Source organism: Tilletiopsis washingtonensis (assembly GCF_003144115.1).
Source record: "Tilletiopsis washingtonensis strain MCA 4186 unplaced genomic scaffold FA09scaffold_4, whole genome shotgun sequence".
NCBI lineage: Eukaryota > Fungi > Basidiomycota > Exobasidiomycetes > Entylomatales > Tilletiopsis > Tilletiopsis washingtonensis.
In genome coordinates, this window is record NW_020312001.1 from 449,698 (window position 1) to 464,570 (window position 14,873).

The 14,873-nt window shown below is 67.1% G+C and overlaps 5 protein-coding genes across 5 annotated transcripts; 2 read left to right on the forward strand and 3 right to left on the reverse strand.

The window, feature by feature from the left end:
* Window positions 1-2,142: 2,142 nt before the first annotated feature.
* On the forward strand, window positions 2,143-4,107 carry FA09DRAFT_305141 (Rho GTPase activation protein; the record flags this gene model as incomplete). Its single annotated transcript, XM_025740494.1, has 4 exons — window positions 2,143-2,889; window positions 3,007-3,193; window positions 3,251-3,744; window positions 3,798-4,107. Coding segments are annotated over exons 1-4 (1,266 nt in total), but the record flags the coding sequence as incomplete, so codon positions are not given.
* A 319-nt stretch (window positions 4,108-4,426) lies between these two features.
* On the reverse strand, window positions 4,427-6,762 carry FA09DRAFT_336906 (PLP-dependent transferase; the record flags this gene model as incomplete). Its single annotated transcript, XM_025743941.1, has 15 exons — window positions 4,427-4,754; window positions 4,804-4,857; window positions 4,912-4,978; window positions 5,033-5,090; window positions 5,143-5,155; window positions 5,209-5,242; window positions 5,302-5,451; window positions 5,504-5,566; window positions 5,616-5,769; window positions 5,824-6,179; window positions 6,235-6,326; window positions 6,378-6,459; window positions 6,512-6,585; window positions 6,643-6,684; window positions 6,749-6,762. 15 exons carry the CDS (start codon window positions 6,760-6,762, stop codon window positions 4,427-4,429), a joined length of 1,581 nt encoding a protein of 526 aa, XP_025600352.1.
* A 1,094-nt stretch (window positions 6,763-7,856) lies between these two features.
* Window positions 7,857-9,625, forward strand: FA09DRAFT_328198 (hypothetical protein). Its single transcript, XM_025741680.1, has 2 exons — window positions 7,857-9,302; window positions 9,361-9,625. Exons 1-2 carry the CDS (start codon window positions 8,203-8,205, stop codon window positions 9,536-9,538), a joined length of 1,278 nt encoding a protein of 425 aa, XP_025600353.1. The 5' UTR covers window positions 7,857-8,202; the 3' UTR covers window positions 9,539-9,625.
* FA09DRAFT_358836 (hypothetical protein) lies at window positions 9,608-11,158 on the reverse strand. Its single transcript, XM_025745017.1, has 4 exons — window positions 10,333-11,158; window positions 10,203-10,273; window positions 9,782-10,145; window positions 9,608-9,718 (listed from the first exon to the last, which is right to left on the reverse strand). The coding sequence occupies exons 1-4, from the start codon at window positions 10,994-10,996 to the stop codon at window positions 9,651-9,653; spliced, it is 1,167 nt and encodes a 388-aa protein (XP_025600354.1). The 5' UTR covers window positions 10,997-11,158; the 3' UTR covers window positions 9,608-9,650.
* Window positions 11,159-11,373: 215 nt separating this feature from the next.
* Window positions 11,374-14,633, reverse strand: FA09DRAFT_328199 (hypothetical protein). Its single transcript, XM_025741681.1, has 11 exons — window positions 14,072-14,633; window positions 13,686-14,015; window positions 13,545-13,632; window positions 13,130-13,491; window positions 12,656-13,076; window positions 12,439-12,597; window positions 12,251-12,382; window positions 12,025-12,194; window positions 11,864-11,968; window positions 11,760-11,806; window positions 11,374-11,698 (listed from the first exon to the last, which is right to left on the reverse strand). Exons 1-11 carry the CDS (start codon window positions 14,432-14,434, stop codon window positions 11,629-11,631), a joined length of 2,247 nt encoding a protein of 748 aa, XP_025600355.1. The 5' UTR covers window positions 14,435-14,633; the 3' UTR covers window positions 11,374-11,628.
* Window positions 14,634-14,873: the final 240 nt, after the last annotated feature.

The following is a 14,873-nucleotide window of genomic DNA, read 5'->3' on the forward strand; positions in this document are numbered from 1 at the left end:
CTACAAGCTCACGGAGGCGCTCCTATCCATCTTTCTCTCGAGCCGAATGAGCGAGGGGCGCAATCTGGCCCTTGCGATTCATGTGACATCCGGGCCTGCACTGAACCGAGCGATGGCACATGGAACGAGTGCACTGCCGGCGGCGGTAGGCGGCGGCGCGAGCCGGTGCGCTGGGCGTGCCGTGTGCCGCTGCCGCTGCGGCGGCGAGCAGAAGGAAGCGGCCCGCTTCTACCAGCGACAGCTGCAGGCTGCAACTGCATCCGCTGCCGAGCGCCCATATCGCACGCTGCAGCGCTGCAGATGAGAGCTTGTGCGGCTGGAGCGTGCGAGCCGCAACGGACGCTGCTCCTCTCGAAGAGGCAGGCACGCCGCGTTGTCAGGGCGACGGGCGCTTCCGCCGCTTGCCCCTCACCATCACACACCTCTGCTGCCGCACTCTTACCTGGCCACTCCGTCTTTCTGACCACCATCGTCGACCACGCTCGGAACCTCCAATACGCCCGTCACTCTCTCTCTTCACTCCGCGTCATCTGCTCGCTCGTCGTTGCCGCTCGCATCGCCGGCCAAACGCGCGCGCGTGCCGCAACGCGCACTCCACACGCACGCGTCAGGGCCGCTGCTGCCGCTGCCTGCTCCTGCTCGACTCGAGTCTGACTGCTCTTGCTGCCGGTGTTGCACTCGCGGCGGCTGTGCATCCTTGTCCGCGACCAGCAGCTCGCCGACGAGCGCCACCCTCTCGCCCGCGCATCTTGCACTGCAGCACCGTCTCCGATCCCAGCATTGGCTGATCTGCCCGCTCATCAGCGCTGGCTGGACCTGCCAGCTCGCGCATGGCGGCCGTCGCCATGGGCGTCGCCGCTCCGTCCATGCCCACGCCTCTCTCGCCTCGACCACAGCAGACGCGCGCTCGCACCACCAGCAGTCATGGCAGCGCGGCCACGCCCGTCTCTCCGGCACCATCGGCGGCACGGCTTGCTGGCGGCAGCAGTCCCGCATGTGTGCAGAGCGGCACCTCGGCGGGCGCTCAGCTGAGTGCGCCGGCGGCGCAGCTGCTGCTCACGCCGCGCCTCGGACCCGATACCCGCTTGACGCCGCAGACCTCTGCCGACACGCTCGTCAGCGCACCTGCGTCGTCCGGTAACAAGACGCCGCCGCTGCGCAGGCGCAGCGGCTCGGACTCGCTCGCAGACATCTCTGCCTCCTACTCGTTCTACTCTGATGACGAGGAGCGCCTGACGGAGAGCTATGCCGAAAGCATGCGTCCGCGTCAGCTCGGAAGCGACCACGAGGCCGTCTCGCTGCGCTCTTTCGGCGACGTCAGCTCAGCTCTCACATCCACTTCGACGTCCGGGCAGCTTTCAAGCGCGCACATCACGCCCTCTACCAGCGCCAGCTTTGTGGAGTCACCACCGCCAAAGGCCAGTAGCCTCGGCGTGCCAGAGCGTGCCGTACGCGAGCGCAGCATCTCGGCGACGGCACTCGTCGTGCATGCATCGGGCAGTTCGGAGCCGCTCGAAGAGCTCAGCTGCGGCGAGCCTGCAGTGCGCCGCTCGCGCAGTGCGACCGAGGGCTGGACCGGCACGACTGGCGATGACTCGTGGGGCGCTCACTTCTGGGTCATCATAGACCAGCCGGTGAGTGGGCCGGTATCAGCTTCGTGCGCAGCAGAGCTGACACAGACGCGGCACAGGGAGGCCGCTCCTTCTTTGCGAATCCTGAGACGGGCGAGTGCGCGTGGGTCGTGCCCGAAGGCACCATCGTCCTGCCGCCGAGCCCCGACGGCCAGTGGTGGGAGCTGTACGACGACGAGCGGCGACGGCCGTACTATTACCAGACGCACAGTAGAGAGACGTGCTGGGAGAGGCCAGAGGGCTTCGTCATTCCTCTCGCTACGATCCAAGCCTCGGCAGCCGGCAAGCGCTTCTCGCGTGCCGAGCTTGGCCAGGAGTCTATCGCGGCGCTGGCTGTGCTCTCGGACGCGGCAGTCGAGCAGCGCCTGCGAGGTCGCGGCTTCGAGACTACGACATCGCCGTCTAGCACGTCCATCGCCGTCAAGCACATCTCGCGCAGGCAGCCGCCACCTCCTTCTTTCAGCCCGAGTCCGAGCATGGCGAGCCGCTCCAGGTTCGCACCGCGCGGTCTCGCATCAGACGGCGTGCGTGGCGCGGTCAGCGCCAATAGCGCCGGGTTCTCTCGCCGCCATCAGCGCAACAAGAAGGCGTTTGACGAGAGCTTCAGCTCAGGCCTGTCCACGATTCCGTCATCGGGCAATTTGAGCGGCTCTGGCAACTCCGCCAAGCTTGCGGCGCGCTTGGCCGCGGACCAGGAGCGCCGGCAACAGGCCAAGCGCGAAGGCGGACCCTCCGAGCAGGCCCGCATCTTCCGTCGCGAGAGAGATCCAGCCAAGCGTCGTGCAGCGACAGCGACGGGCGATACTGGGGCCGTTGCGACACGTCTGCTCGAGCAGAGCGCCGAGCGAACGGCGGAGGCTGAGACTCGACGTCTCTCGACCGGCGAACACCGGCTGCTTCCGGCAGTGTTGCGGCAAGACATCACGTCCTTTGAGGGCTTCGCTCGCAAGCGCTTTGCCACGCACCGCAAGGGTCCGTTTCGCATGCTGCGAGTCCCCGTGCAGAAGCTCGCGCGGTGGCAGCGCACGCCGATCTCTGCGCCTCTCCTCTCGCTCGAAAAGGCAGAGGAGCGCGCCGATGCCGTGCGCATCTTCAAGGTGATTCTGCGAGTCTGCGGCGATCGCGATGCGCCCGTCTTCTGGCCCAGCGTGCCTGAGCCGGCAGAGCTTGGCTATGGAACAGTGCCGAAGCGAGTTCCGGTGCTGAGCGGCGGCAGTCCTCTGCCCGACGGCTCGACGCTCGCCGGAGACAAGCTGCTGTGGAATCGTGCGGCTGCCATCTCGGCAGTCTCGCATCACGGCGTCTCGGAGTTCTGCGGGGCTGGCGTCGCGTCGACAGGGCCCGGAGGCAAGCGCATGATCCGCGCAGACATGAGCGGCCCTTCGGTGCGGGAAGAGCAGCGATGGCTGCTCGAGAAGGGCATCCTCTCAAGCCCGGCATTGCGCGACGAGGTCTACGTGCAGTGCCTCAAGCAGATGACCGACAACCCTGGGCGCGACTCTTTCGTGCTTGCCTGGCAGCTACTCGGCACGCTGCTCGTGTGCTTTCCGCCGTCGAAGGAAGTGCATGACCACGTGGATGCCTTCATCCGAGCCGCCATCTCGGCAGCGCCAGCCGAGGCTTCAAGCGCCGGCTGTGCCGCTGCGAACACACGCAGCGAGGACGACGCGACCATCATCGGCATCCTTGCGCGCCACGCGGCGTCAAGGCTAGCTTCGATCTGCCAGCGGGGTCCTCGTGGCCGCGTGCCGTCACTGGACGAAGTCGAGTACGCCATGGACGCGGCGTTTGCGCCGAGCGTCTTTGGCCAGAGCCTCGACATCGTCATGGACCGGCAGAAGGAGGCGTACCCAGACGTCCAAGTGCCTATCGCGCTCGTCTTCCTCTGCGACGGCTTGCTGGCACTCAATGCGCACAAACGCGCAGGCCTCTTCCGACTCACAGCAGAGCCGGCACTCGTGACCACGTTGCGGCTGCGCCTGGACCGCGGGCACTATAGTCTCGATGGCTTGGTCGCAGAAGGCGAAGACGGCGAGACACTCTCTGCAGTCCTCGTCTCGACACTGAAGCTCTTCCTGCGAGAGCTCGACCCGCCATTGGTGCCCTCTGAAGCGTGAGTGTTGCTTGCCGCTGTCGCTGACCCATGGCTCATCTCCTTGACTGCAGCTACCAGACGGCGTTGGGCGCCTCGCACAATCCTGCACGAGTTGTCGAGCACGTCCTGCGTCTGCCGTCGATCAACATCCGGTCTCTGGCCTACCTCATCAAGTGGCTGCAAGGCTTCTGTACTCCAAAGGTTGCTGCGGCTGCCGTCATTACGCCCGAGGCGCTCGCCGCCGCTTTTGCGCCGAATCTTCTGCGCGACCCGCGCCCGAGTACCACGCTGGAAGAGGCGGCAGCGAACAGCAACCTCGAGGCGCGCTACGTCCTGACGCTGCTGCGGGACCTGCCCTGCCAAGCGCTGCTGCGCGGCAAGCTGGACGCCTCGACTCCGGCGCCTCAAACACATCCGACGAGCCAGGGCACATCCGCGCATCTCGAAGTCTCTCCGCATCTTCAGCAGAAGGGCAGCTTCGCCCGCTTGGCAAAGCTCGGCAGCCCCCATCTCGGCAAGCCAAAGAAGGGCTCGCGCGAGGCAGAGCGCGAGGCGCCGTATCTGCAAGGCCGCTGAGTCTGGCCTCCACGTCACTTTATCCCGTCTCGGCGCTTCTTGGATATACCGTGCAATTGCTACCTGTGCTCTACACCATCTAATATGAAGCAGCATCACCAGGCGCTCGCTCGTGTGGCTCGGTTCAGGCCTTGAGCGTCTTGTCGGCACACTCCTGCAGGATGCGCCACGCCATGTCGATGTGCTGCTGCCGCGTGCTCGGCGCGCCTACCACGAGGCGGATGCAGAAGCCGACCTCCGGCAGCACCGTCTGCGTGAGCTGGATCTCCTTGCTGTACTCCTGGATCGCCTCCCAGAAGCGGCGGTTGAGTGCGTCGAGCTCCTCGCTCTGGCCGCCAGCGCCGGTGGGATCCAGGCGGAACACGACGAGGGCGTACCGCGGAGGTGCCACGATGGCGAACGGCTTGCCATGCTCGCGCAGCTGCTCGGCGAAGCCTTGCGCAAGTGAGATGCTGCGCGAGGATCAGCGCAGGCCTTGAGCACTCTAGCAGTCCTGCTCACCCGTTCCGCAGATGCGCCCTGAAGCCCTCGAGGCCAAATGACCGGAGCACGAACCTGGCGCGGGCTCGTCAGCCAGGGCGCAAAGGTGTCCTCGCCTGTTGGACATACCAGACCTTCAGCGACCGGAAGCGCCGGCCAAGCGAGATCTGCATGTTGCGCAGGTCCAGCACGGAGCCTGCGCCGCGATGCGTCAGCAGGAAGCAAGTCGGAACAGCTGAGGCACGCTCACCGGCATCGCCGTGCTTGGTCCGCAAGTACTCCGGCGTCACCGTGAGCGCGCGCGTGAGCTATCGTGGGAGGTCAGCAGCAGCACTGTGTAAAGTCGCTTGCGATACGCACTGCACCGCGATCGCTGTGGTCGAGAGGCGTCAGCGAAGTTCAGTGGTCTTGGGCAGGCAGACTCACCGAACGAAGAGCGGCGAGCAGTCGAACTGCACCACTGCGCGCCAAACGCTCGCTCAGCCTTGACCGCCCGTCACCTCTGCGGACGTCACTCACGGCCCCACTTGTGCATGTTCGTCGAGTACGAGTCGAAGCACTCGTTGATGGCGGCCAGGTCCGTCGAGGCCTCGCGCACCTCGGGCAGCGACATGGCCACGCCGGCGTACGCAGCGTCGCAGTGCAGCCAGAGCATGGGGTAGTCCTTGGCTGCGGCGTTCATCAGCGGCGGCGTGAGAGGAGTAGCTCTGTAGGCGCTCACCGACTTGGCCAATCTCCTTCAGGTTATCGACCGCACCAGAACTGGTCGTGCCAAAAGTGCCGACTGAAAGAGCGTCAGCGCTATGGGCATGCGCAGGAGGTGTGATGCTCACTCAGCATGAACGGCACGCGACCCTTCGCCGTGTCCTCTTCGAGCGCCTTGCGCAGCACATCGCCTCGCAGCGCATAGCCGTCTTCGGCCTTGACATCCAGGGCACGGAACGCCAGGCCGAGAATGAGACATGCCTTCGAGCCGATGCTGTGCGTCTACGAAGCCGTGGGTCAGCATCGAGAAGGCACCGCAATCGGTGCTCGCCGCACCTGGGTGGTGCCATAGGCCACGAGCCTGCCCGTAGCGTCGCCGCGCCACTTGCCCCACTGCTCTTCATCGTCGAGGTCCTTGTGCTGCGTGCCCGTCTCCTGCACCGTCGCCTCGGGCCGGGCACCGCCGTCAGCTGGCACCTCGGCGCCCCTGGCGTCCGACAGCATGGCCAGTGCCCGCTCGCGCGCCGCGACCATGACGGTGACGGCGACCTCGGACGCTGAGCCGAGGATGATGCCGCCGCCCACTTCTGAGGTGGAGAGGAAGGCGGGAGAGAGATGCAGCGCCTTTGCGATCCAGTCCAGCACCAGAATCTCCAGCTCCGTCACAGACGGCGAGCAGGACCAGTTGAAGGCTAGGATGTGTGCGGCGTCAGCCTTGTGTTGCGGTCAAGAGAAAGGCACACTGACCTGGATTGGAGATGGCTGCAGCGTGCAGATCGGCCAGGCAGCCCTCAAAGGTAGCGTTGGCGGGGAAGTACGCCATGAACCCTGGCGCTTGCCTGTGATTGCGTCAACGCAGCACATAGATCAGCACCCGTCCTGCCACACACCAGTGGGTGATGCCCGGCAGGATGATCTCGTCGTAATCCTTGGAGATGACGCTCCACTCCTCGCCCTTTTCTGGCGCCTCATCTATACCTCCCTCGTCAGCACGTAGCACGGAGCTGCACGGCGGGGCACTGACCCGGCACGGCCTCGCGCAGGAAGCCCGGCTTCACCTGTGCGCCGACGGGGCGCTGCTCGAGCGAGGCATAGTAGCTGCCGTGGTACGTGAGCGGGCGCTGCCAGATGCAGAGTCGCGCCAGTCCTGCTCACTCGCAGATCTTGTCCACGACCTCGTGCCCGGCCTTGCGGAAGCTGCGGCGCAGGAGAGGGTACCATGAGCGGCGACACGATACCTGCTCGCGTCTCTGTGGCTCACGCCTCGATGTCCATGCTCTGATAGCGCTGCTGGTACTTGCGAAGGTGCGCGGCTGGGAAGAAGGGACGCAGGCGGCTGACTCGCCGCGCCGCTCTTGTGCCGCGGCCCCGACGCCCGCAGCCGCCGGTGGAGCGCGCCGCCCGGCTGCGCTGAGACCGTCCCGCCCCAAGACCTCACGACGCACACGACTGGGGCTGACGAGCTTGACCTCGCCCCGATGCCGATCCACAGACGTGAGAGTGAGCCTGCCGGAGCCGTGCGCATGCACTCAGCGCACAGCGGCAGCAGCCAGCGCAGATGCCAGCCGCCTCAGGGTCCGCTCCACTGCCGGCGGCAAGCCGAGTCGAGCAGCGGCGCGCGATTCAAGGGCCAGCCGGAGGCGTCAGCAGCCAGCAGATGTCAGCTTGCACCCTTGACCGCGCCCAGAAATTGCATCGCCGGCGCTGCGAGCCATCGGCTTGAAAGGCGCAGCGCTCCAAGCGTGCAAGCTCTCTGCCGCTGCGGCGGCGAGAGAGGAGGAGGAGAAGGCTCGCGAGGAAGAGGAGCGGCGCCGCCTAGCGCCGAGCTCGGCGCGCCGGAAGCGCGGCGACGGGCACTAAACGAGTCTCGGCATGCACCCTGAGCGCCCTGTGTGCATCTCGCGCGCGGGATGCCGCGGCCGGCCGCGAACGCACGATGAGCGCTGCGGGCGTTTGGCGTGCAGGCAGGCGGTGCCGCAAACTGCGCGGCAGGCGGCCGGCCGTGCCGCGCCACCAAGCGCGCAAGCCGCTGGAGGTTGAGAGCGAGCGGCGCGCCGAGGCTTGAAGCCCCTGCCGCCTGTAGCCTGCTCTGTCCTCGCCTCTCACCACCTCCTCCCGCTCCACCGTCTCCCACCTCCGTCCGTCTCTGCTCCTCTCGTCCAGGCACACCCACGCTTGCTGGTGCTGCACTCTCGTCGCTCTCTGCTTCGCTCGCTTTCTCTTTCTGCGCTCCTGCGCCACCCCCACGATGCGTCTCGCCTCGCTCGCCCTTGTGCCGCTGGCCCTCGGCCTCGTCGCCGCCCACGGGCCCGACCTGCTGGCCGACTCGTGTGCGCGCAAGCGCGCGCCGCAGCACCAGCGCCGCCAGAGCCTCGTCTCCACCGGCGAGGGCACGGCGCCGACGGGCGGCGGTGCGGCCGCGGCGCGCTACAGCTGCGATGCGTCCAAGTGCAAGCTGCCCGACTGCCACTGTGCCGATGTGAAGCCGCCGGGCAACCTGGACATCAAGTGAGTGTCCGATGCGACGAGTGGCAGAGAGCGGGCAGAGAAGAGCAGACAGCGAGGTGACACTTGAATGGTGTCGCGTGACTGCCGTACTGTTCATCTGGGTCGCACCACGTGCGCCTGGCACAGACTGACACCCTTCTCAGGGACGTGCCGCAGTTCATCACCCTCACCGCCGATGACGCGCTCCAATCCTTCACCGTCAACGCCATGGCGAGCCTGATGAACGGGCGCAAGAACCCCAACGGCTGCCCGGTGCGCGCCACGTACTTCACGCAGCTCGCCTACACCAACTACTCGATGGTCACCGACTGGTACGTCGCCGGCAACGACGTCGCCGACCACACCGTCACGCACCAGGCGCAGCCGAGCACGGGCGAGATCTCGGGCAACCTCATTGCGCTCAACGAGCTCGCCGGCATCCCCTTCCGCTCGCTCGGCGGCTTCCGCGCGCCGTACCTCAACTACACGCGCGACACGCTCGAGTCGCTCAACAAGATGCAGTTCGTCTACGACAGCTCCTCGTCGTCGTCGGTGCCCACGACGGACGCCAACTCGGACGCCTTCTGGCCCTACACGCTCGACAACGGCATGGCCAACGACTGCTCGGGCGACATCCCGAACATCTGCAGCGGCGAGCCGAAGCTGCCGGGCTTCTGGGAGATCCCGATGTACTCGGTGTACGAGAGCCCGACGCTGCCGCACCTCATGGACCCGTGGCTCGACGCGAGCCCGGACAAGGTGCTCGGCTGGATGCAGAACACGTTCCTCGACCACTACAACAACAACAAGCAGCCGTTCGGCATGTACTCGCACCCGATCCACATTGCCACGGGCTACCCGGGCCTCGGCGACCCGACGCAGACGGTCAACATGCTCAACCGCTTCCTCGACTTTGCGCACTCCAACTCGAGCATGAGCAACGTGTGGATGGTCACCAACACGCAGCTGCTGGCGTGGATGCGCAACCCGGTGCCCGCCTCGCAGCTCAACACGCTCGACGAGTTCAAGTGCCAGACGCCCGACGTGCAGGAGGCCGTCATCTGCAACGGCATGCCCGACAAGCAGAACACGGTGCTGCAGCACTGCATCAGCGACACGCCCGGCGACTCGCTCAACAACTCGCCCTTCTACACGTGCTACGGCTGCCCCACGACGCAGCCCACCGTCGACCAGCCGAGCCCGCCGCAGAACAACGCCACCGGCTCTATCCGCACGCGCATCAACGCGAGCTGCGACACGCCCTTCTGGGACCCCATCGCCGGCAAGTGCCTCAACTCGGGCTTCACCGACGAGACGCGCTCGATTGGGTGAGTCGCAGCTCTGCCCGCAGCACACGCCCGCCTTGCTGACCCCTGCGCCTTGCAGTGCTAATGGACAGGGCATCACCTCCACCGGCACCACCGGCACGGCGACCGACGACTCGGGCACCAAGATCGACCCCTTCACGACGTTCGGCTCGTCGGGCGGCGCCGCCGACCTGCTCGTGCCGCGCCTGGCCCTCGTCGGCGCCTCGGTGGCTGCTGCGCTTGCCGTCTTTGCTTGAGCGCCGCGCTTCTGTTCCCTTTCTCCTCTGCAGCCCGGCCGCTGCCTCATTGTACTTTCACGCACCTCCCACAGACAATCGAGCTAGCATTGACACGCATCTAAAAGAGGCATCAGAAGAGGTAGCACTGCGAGGCGTTGCGCGCAAAGATCTTGTTGAGCGCGCCCTGGTCCAGGCCCACTACGGTGCAGGTGGTCAGCGACATCCCGCAGCACACGGCGCCGCGTGCTCTGCGTCACTCACTGTCGGCCAGGCCCTCGCGCACCTTCTCGTACCATGCCTCGGGCTCGCTGCGACCCTCTTTGTCGGGCTTGGCGCCGACGGCCGACAGGTGGCCGGCCCAGACGAGGCGCTCCTCGCCGAACGCCTCGACGGCGCTCTCCAGCAGGCCGCGCAGACGGCGGCTCAGGTCCTCCTCCTTGCTCAGCAGGCCCGCGGCCGCCGAGACGGCGGCGCCGGCCGTCTCCTTGACGGCGTGCAGTGCCGCCGAGGCGGCGCCGCTGGCTGGCACGTGCGAGTCGACGGGGCGCGTCGCGGCAGAGGGCAGCAGCGAGGAGGGGGCAATGGGCGAGAGCTTGAGGAACACGCGCGGGTGGAGGGCGAGGCGCTGGAGCAAGCACAGCCGTCAGTAGCCGCGCAGCGTCAGTCTCAGCGCAGAACTCACCCGGATGAAGCTGTTCCAGTTCGAGATCTCCTCGCTGTCGCTGAGGTCCGCTGGCGGTGCGCCAAAGGCGTCTGGGGATGCGATGTGAGCTGGCTGCACGGCGCGGACCTCGCGCACACCTCTCACTCACCGATGAGGATGCGTGCGCCGTTGGTGAGCACGTCTGAGCCGTCCTGCTTGGCCTGCTCGTTGCTGGCGTCCCAAGCCTTGCCGAGCAGCTTCTCGACGACCTCGCGCAGCTTCTCTGCCTCGCTGCCCTGGCCACCCTGCGGCAGTGCCAGCTCGAGCGTGTAGTTGCGCTCGCCGGCCGTGGCGAGGAACTTGAGCCACGCATCCAGATTCGAGCGCAGCGCGTCGGCGCTCGTCAGCGTCGGCACGGCGAAGGCCAGCTGCATGTGGTGCGGCGCACTGCGCTCGGGCAGCGTCGGCGGCGCACCGCCCGAGCCGGCGACGAGCGGGTGCACGACGGTGATGGGCGTGTTGTCGGTGGCGGTGAGCGTGGCGCGGATGCTCTCGACGCTCTCGACGGTCTCGTTTGCGTTGCGCTCGTACACGATGGCGTGCAGCTGCGTCTTGCCGCCGTCGCCAGCGGGCGAGCTGAAGTGGCCGTCGCTCTTGATGCGCTGCGTGAGGGCGTCGATGGCGAGCACGCCGGCACTGCCGCCGACGACGAGCGTCACCTCGCTGGGGCGCGTGAGGCTGTGGCCGCCGCTGTGGTTGCCCTGCGGCGCATTGCCAAAGGCCTCCTTGGACAGCGGCGCCAGGTTGGCGGGACGCTTGTTCTGTGCGGACATGCTGGCGTGTGGTGGGATGCGGGTGCGGTGCGGGGTATGAGGGTGGTGTGCAGGAGGATCAAGGTGCCGGGCGCAGCAGCGATGCGGAGAACCGGAGCTCGAGCCGCCAGCGAGGGCGGAGTCGAGAGAGAGTGGAGCAGCAGCGCGTGTGCCTGGCGCCGCGCCGCACGGACGCGCACGCGGCGCGCCTGCCTCTCTCGCCCCTCCGGCCGCTGACGCCCCTCCGCCGCACCTCCTCTGCAACTCTGCAATTCATGAGCCGCTCCTGTGTGCCTGATTTGCGCTCTATTCTGCACTCTGTGATGGCGCCGAGGCTTCGGAGCGCCCTCGGCGTGCTGCTGCGCCTTCCGCTGCGTGGCTCGCGAAAGACGTCACACGGCAACGCGGCGCAACCGCAGCTCACGCGGCAGCTCGCCTGTGTCGCGCCAAACTCGGCACGGCGTCAAGTCGAGTGCGGGGAAGCGAGCAAGGCGCAGCGTCGGCGCCGATCTTGCGCCAAGCGCGCCTCTTGGCTGACAGGCCTGGCAGTCCGGCCCTTTCACACCCGCCGCACGCCGCTTCCGCTGCGTGTGCGATGCAGGCGATGTATTAGGGTGGGGTGTCGCTATAGACGTACTCTACTCGGCTGCCGCTCACGCACGGCGGCGCACCGGCGACGAGGGCCGCGAGATGCGCTCCTTTTGCGCCTGCTTCAGGCTCTCGCTGCGGGACGGGCGGGCGTCAGTCGGGCGGCTGCATGGTGCGCACAGAGCTGTCAACGCACAGGCGGGCTCGCATCTTCGGCACGGCAAGCAGCTTGTGCTCCAGCGTCTGTCGGTGGGAGACGTCAGCCGCGACATGCCTCATTGGGTGGCGACCATCACGCACCTCGCGCTCCGTCTGCAGGGCCAGACGCTTGGGCGCATCGAGCGGCCCGAAGGTGTACGAGCCCTCGCCCGTGAAGGCAAGGCAGTGCGTGTGGTAGCGCCACAGCTGCGGGCGGCCGGGTCAGCGACGAGCATGCCGAGCCCACGACGGCGCACACTCACCGACGAGCGGTGCGACACGGAGAAGACGGTGGTGCCGATGGCGGCCGCGTGGCTGTACAGCTTCTCCTCGAGCTCGAGACTCATGTTCGACGTGCACTCGTCAAGCACGGCGAAGCGCGGCCGGTGGTAGTAGAGCCGTGCCAGCGCGAGCCGCTGCTTGTCGCCGCCACCTGCAGAGCAAGGACATCAGCGGCAAGGCGGTGGTGAACATCGGCGAGAGCCTCACTGAGCGACGAGTTCCAGTCCGTCTGCGCGTCAAAGCCCTTGTCGAAGCGCGTCACAATGTCGGCAAGCTCGACAATGCGCAGCAGCTCCAGCAGGTCCTCATCGGTGTCTCCGCGAGCGCGCATCTCCGAGGCTAGGGCCGTCGTCAGCGCCGTGCGTAGTGCCGCCGCAAGCAAGGCCAGCACTCACCGGTGATCGGGTAGATGAGCTGGTCGCGGAGCGAGCCGAGACTTGTGTACGGCCGCTGCGGCACGTAGAAGATCTCGGACGGCTTCGGCTTGTGGATGGTGCCGCCGAGGCAGGGCCAGAGCTCGCCGAGCAGACGGAAGAGGGAGCTCTTGCCGCAGCCTGAGGCAGGAAAGTGTCAGCAATGCAGCGTCTCCCGGCCCCACGCGCCGACACTCACCGTTCGGGCCGAGAATGAGCGTGGGCATGCCCGGCTTGACGTGGAAGCTCATGCTCTTGATCAGCACCTCGCCGGCCGGTGTCACGATCGGCACGTTCTCGAAGATGATGTCGGCAGACTCGACGATGGTGCCGCGGCTCTTCAGCAGTGCCGCGTTCTCCGGGTCGCTGGCCGACGAGACGAGCTTCTTCTGGAAGCGGCCCGCCTTGACCTCCTCCATCGAGTCGAGTAGGCCCGACACGCGCGCCGTGTAGCCAGCCAGCTCGGCGATCTCCTTGTACGAGTACATGACGCGCCCGAAGGCGTCGCTGCTCGAGAGCAGCAGGCGGCGATTCGTGACGAAGGCCTCTGTCCGCGAGCCCATGTCGCCGACCTTGACGCCGGGGATCTTGGCGAAGACGGGAATGGCGCAGATGACCAGCTGCGCGGAGAGTCAGCGCACCGCTCGAGCTTGGCGGTCGAATCTCCACTCACGCCCAGGCTGCCCCAGAGCCACTTGATGATGCCCTCCTCGATCATGCCGTGGCCAATGCGGATGCGGTATACACGGTTGACGTGCTTGATCAGGCTGAAGTAGGCGCGCTCGATGGAGCTCTTCTCCGTGATTTGGCCGCGGTAGAAGGCAATCTCCTCCGAGTTCTCAATGAGCCGCGAGTGGCTCCAGCGGAACTCGCCCTCAAGCCGCTGTGCCTCGGCCGCGTACTGGCCGAAAGGCGGCGTGAGGGCGCGCAGGAGGGCGGCACTGCCCTGCACCAGCAGGTTGATCAGGATCAGACCCTCGGCGCCGACGTTGCGCGAGAGCTGGTAGTTGTAGATCAGCACGTCCAGAATCGGCTCTGAGGGCAGGTGTGAGCTGGGCCTGGCAATGAGACGCAGTACTCCCACGCACTGGACACGTTGCTGTAGCATTCTGCCAGCGAGTTCGAGAACTTGGCCACGTCGACTGCAATCAGCTGGTCTGCGTTACGGATCCGGTCCTGTGAGGCTAAACGTGAGCGACTTGGCTCCACTGCGACTGCGCTGCACCCACATCGAGGTTGCCGAGCTTGTAGTACGTCGTGTCGCTGAGGTACATGTCGTGCACCTTCTCCGTTAGCCGCGCGCGATACGAGAGCGCGATCTTGGACTGCAGGAACTCGATCATGGCGTTTGTGTACGTGGCCGGCACGGCGACAGCCATCCACCAGAGGATGCCCATGGCAAATTGCCGCACCTGGCCGCGCACGAGCGCAGACACGATGCGGCCGTCGAGGTCGGCGACGTAGAGCGAGAGCATCGTGCGCAGCACTAGGAACACCGTGTGGCCCACGAGCAGCGCAGACTCGCGCGAGCGCAGCGACGGGATCACAATGTGCAGCAGCTGTAGACCTCGACGTGAGCCCCTGCGTGGGCGCCGCCATGCCAAGAGCCACTCACCTTGCGCAGGCGGGCAAAGAAGACGGCATCAACCTCAACGCGAGGTGCGCGGCCCTTGCCCTTCTTCTTGCCGCGGCCGCCCACAGCTGCCTCCTCCTCCGGCGGCGGCGCAGCCGCCAGCGCCGCCTTCTCGCGCTCCGACGACGCGGCACCGACGGCGGCGTCGGGCGCCTTCTTCTTCTTGGGCTTGGGCGTGAGGCTCTTGTACGTGCCGAGCACGATGTATGCGCCGTAGGCGAAGCGCAGCAGGCGCTGGATCACGACGTGGTTCTGACGGTAGGCGACGCCGCCGCGCACGGCGAGGCTCAGCGCCTCTGCCTTGGCGGCGTCGATGCGCGGACGCAGGCGCGAGACGACGGCCATGCTGGGCTGCGAGGTCGGGAGCGGTGCTGCGCGAGCGCGGTGGGCGCGAGCAGGCTCGCCTGGGCAGCGGCGAGGCGCCGACGGCGTGGGCGTGCGTAGACGAGGCGCACGGAACGGGCGAGGCTGGACGAGGGCGCTGCGCGGCACAGTTGAGCGCAGGCGACGAGGGCGACGAGGTGAGGGAGTGGAGAGACGCCGTGCCGCGGCCAGCCAAGCGAGACGCTCCAGGGTGTAAGCTGCTGGCGCGGCGCTTGCGGCTCGGCGGCACGGCAGCAGCAGCAGCGGCGAGGCGAGGCAGCTCCCTCCTCTCCCCGCGCCGCGCGCCGTTCACGCGCCGCGCCCACGGGCCGCGCGGCGCCCCGAGCCGGTGCGCCCGGCTCGCACTGGCTGGTGCGCCGGCTGCGACACAGCGACGACGTTGGGTCTGCGAGTGCTGCTG

Bases quoted from the DNA above. Each gene is read 5' to 3' on its own strand.
- FA09DRAFT_328199 (XM_025741681.1), bottom strand. From the start codon at position 14,434: ATGGCCGTCGTCTCGCGCCTGCGTCCGCGCATCGACGCCGCCAAGGCA. The intron at 12,195-12,250 runs GTGAGGCTCTCG...CTTGCTCTGCAG, and splicing joins GGACTGGAACTCGTCGCTCA to GTGGCGGCGACAAGCAGCGG. The intron at 11,699-11,759 runs GTGCGTTGACAG...CCCGTCCCGCAG, and splicing joins CCGAAGATGCGAGCCCGCCT to CGAGAGCCTGAAGCAGGCGC.
- FA09DRAFT_358836 (XM_025745017.1), bottom strand. From the start codon at position 10,996: ATGTCCGCACAGAACAAGCGTCCCGCCAACCTGGCGCCGCTGTCCAAG. The intron at 10,274-10,332 runs GTGAGTGAGAGG...TCGCATCCCCAG, and splicing joins CGGCGCACGCATCCTCATCG to ACGCCTTTGGCGCACCGCCA. The intron at 9,719-9,781 runs GTGAGTGACGCA...CCTGCACCGTAG, and splicing joins GCGCGAGGGCCTGGCCGACA to TGGGCCTGGACCAGGGCGCG.
- FA09DRAFT_328198 (XM_025741680.1), top strand. From the start codon at position 8,203: ATGGCGAGCCTGATGAACGGGCGCAAGAACCCCAACGGCTGCCCGGTG. The intron at 9,303-9,360 runs GTGAGTCGCAGC...TGCGCCTTGCAG, and splicing joins GACGAGACGCGCTCGATTGG to TGCTAATGGACAGGGCATCA.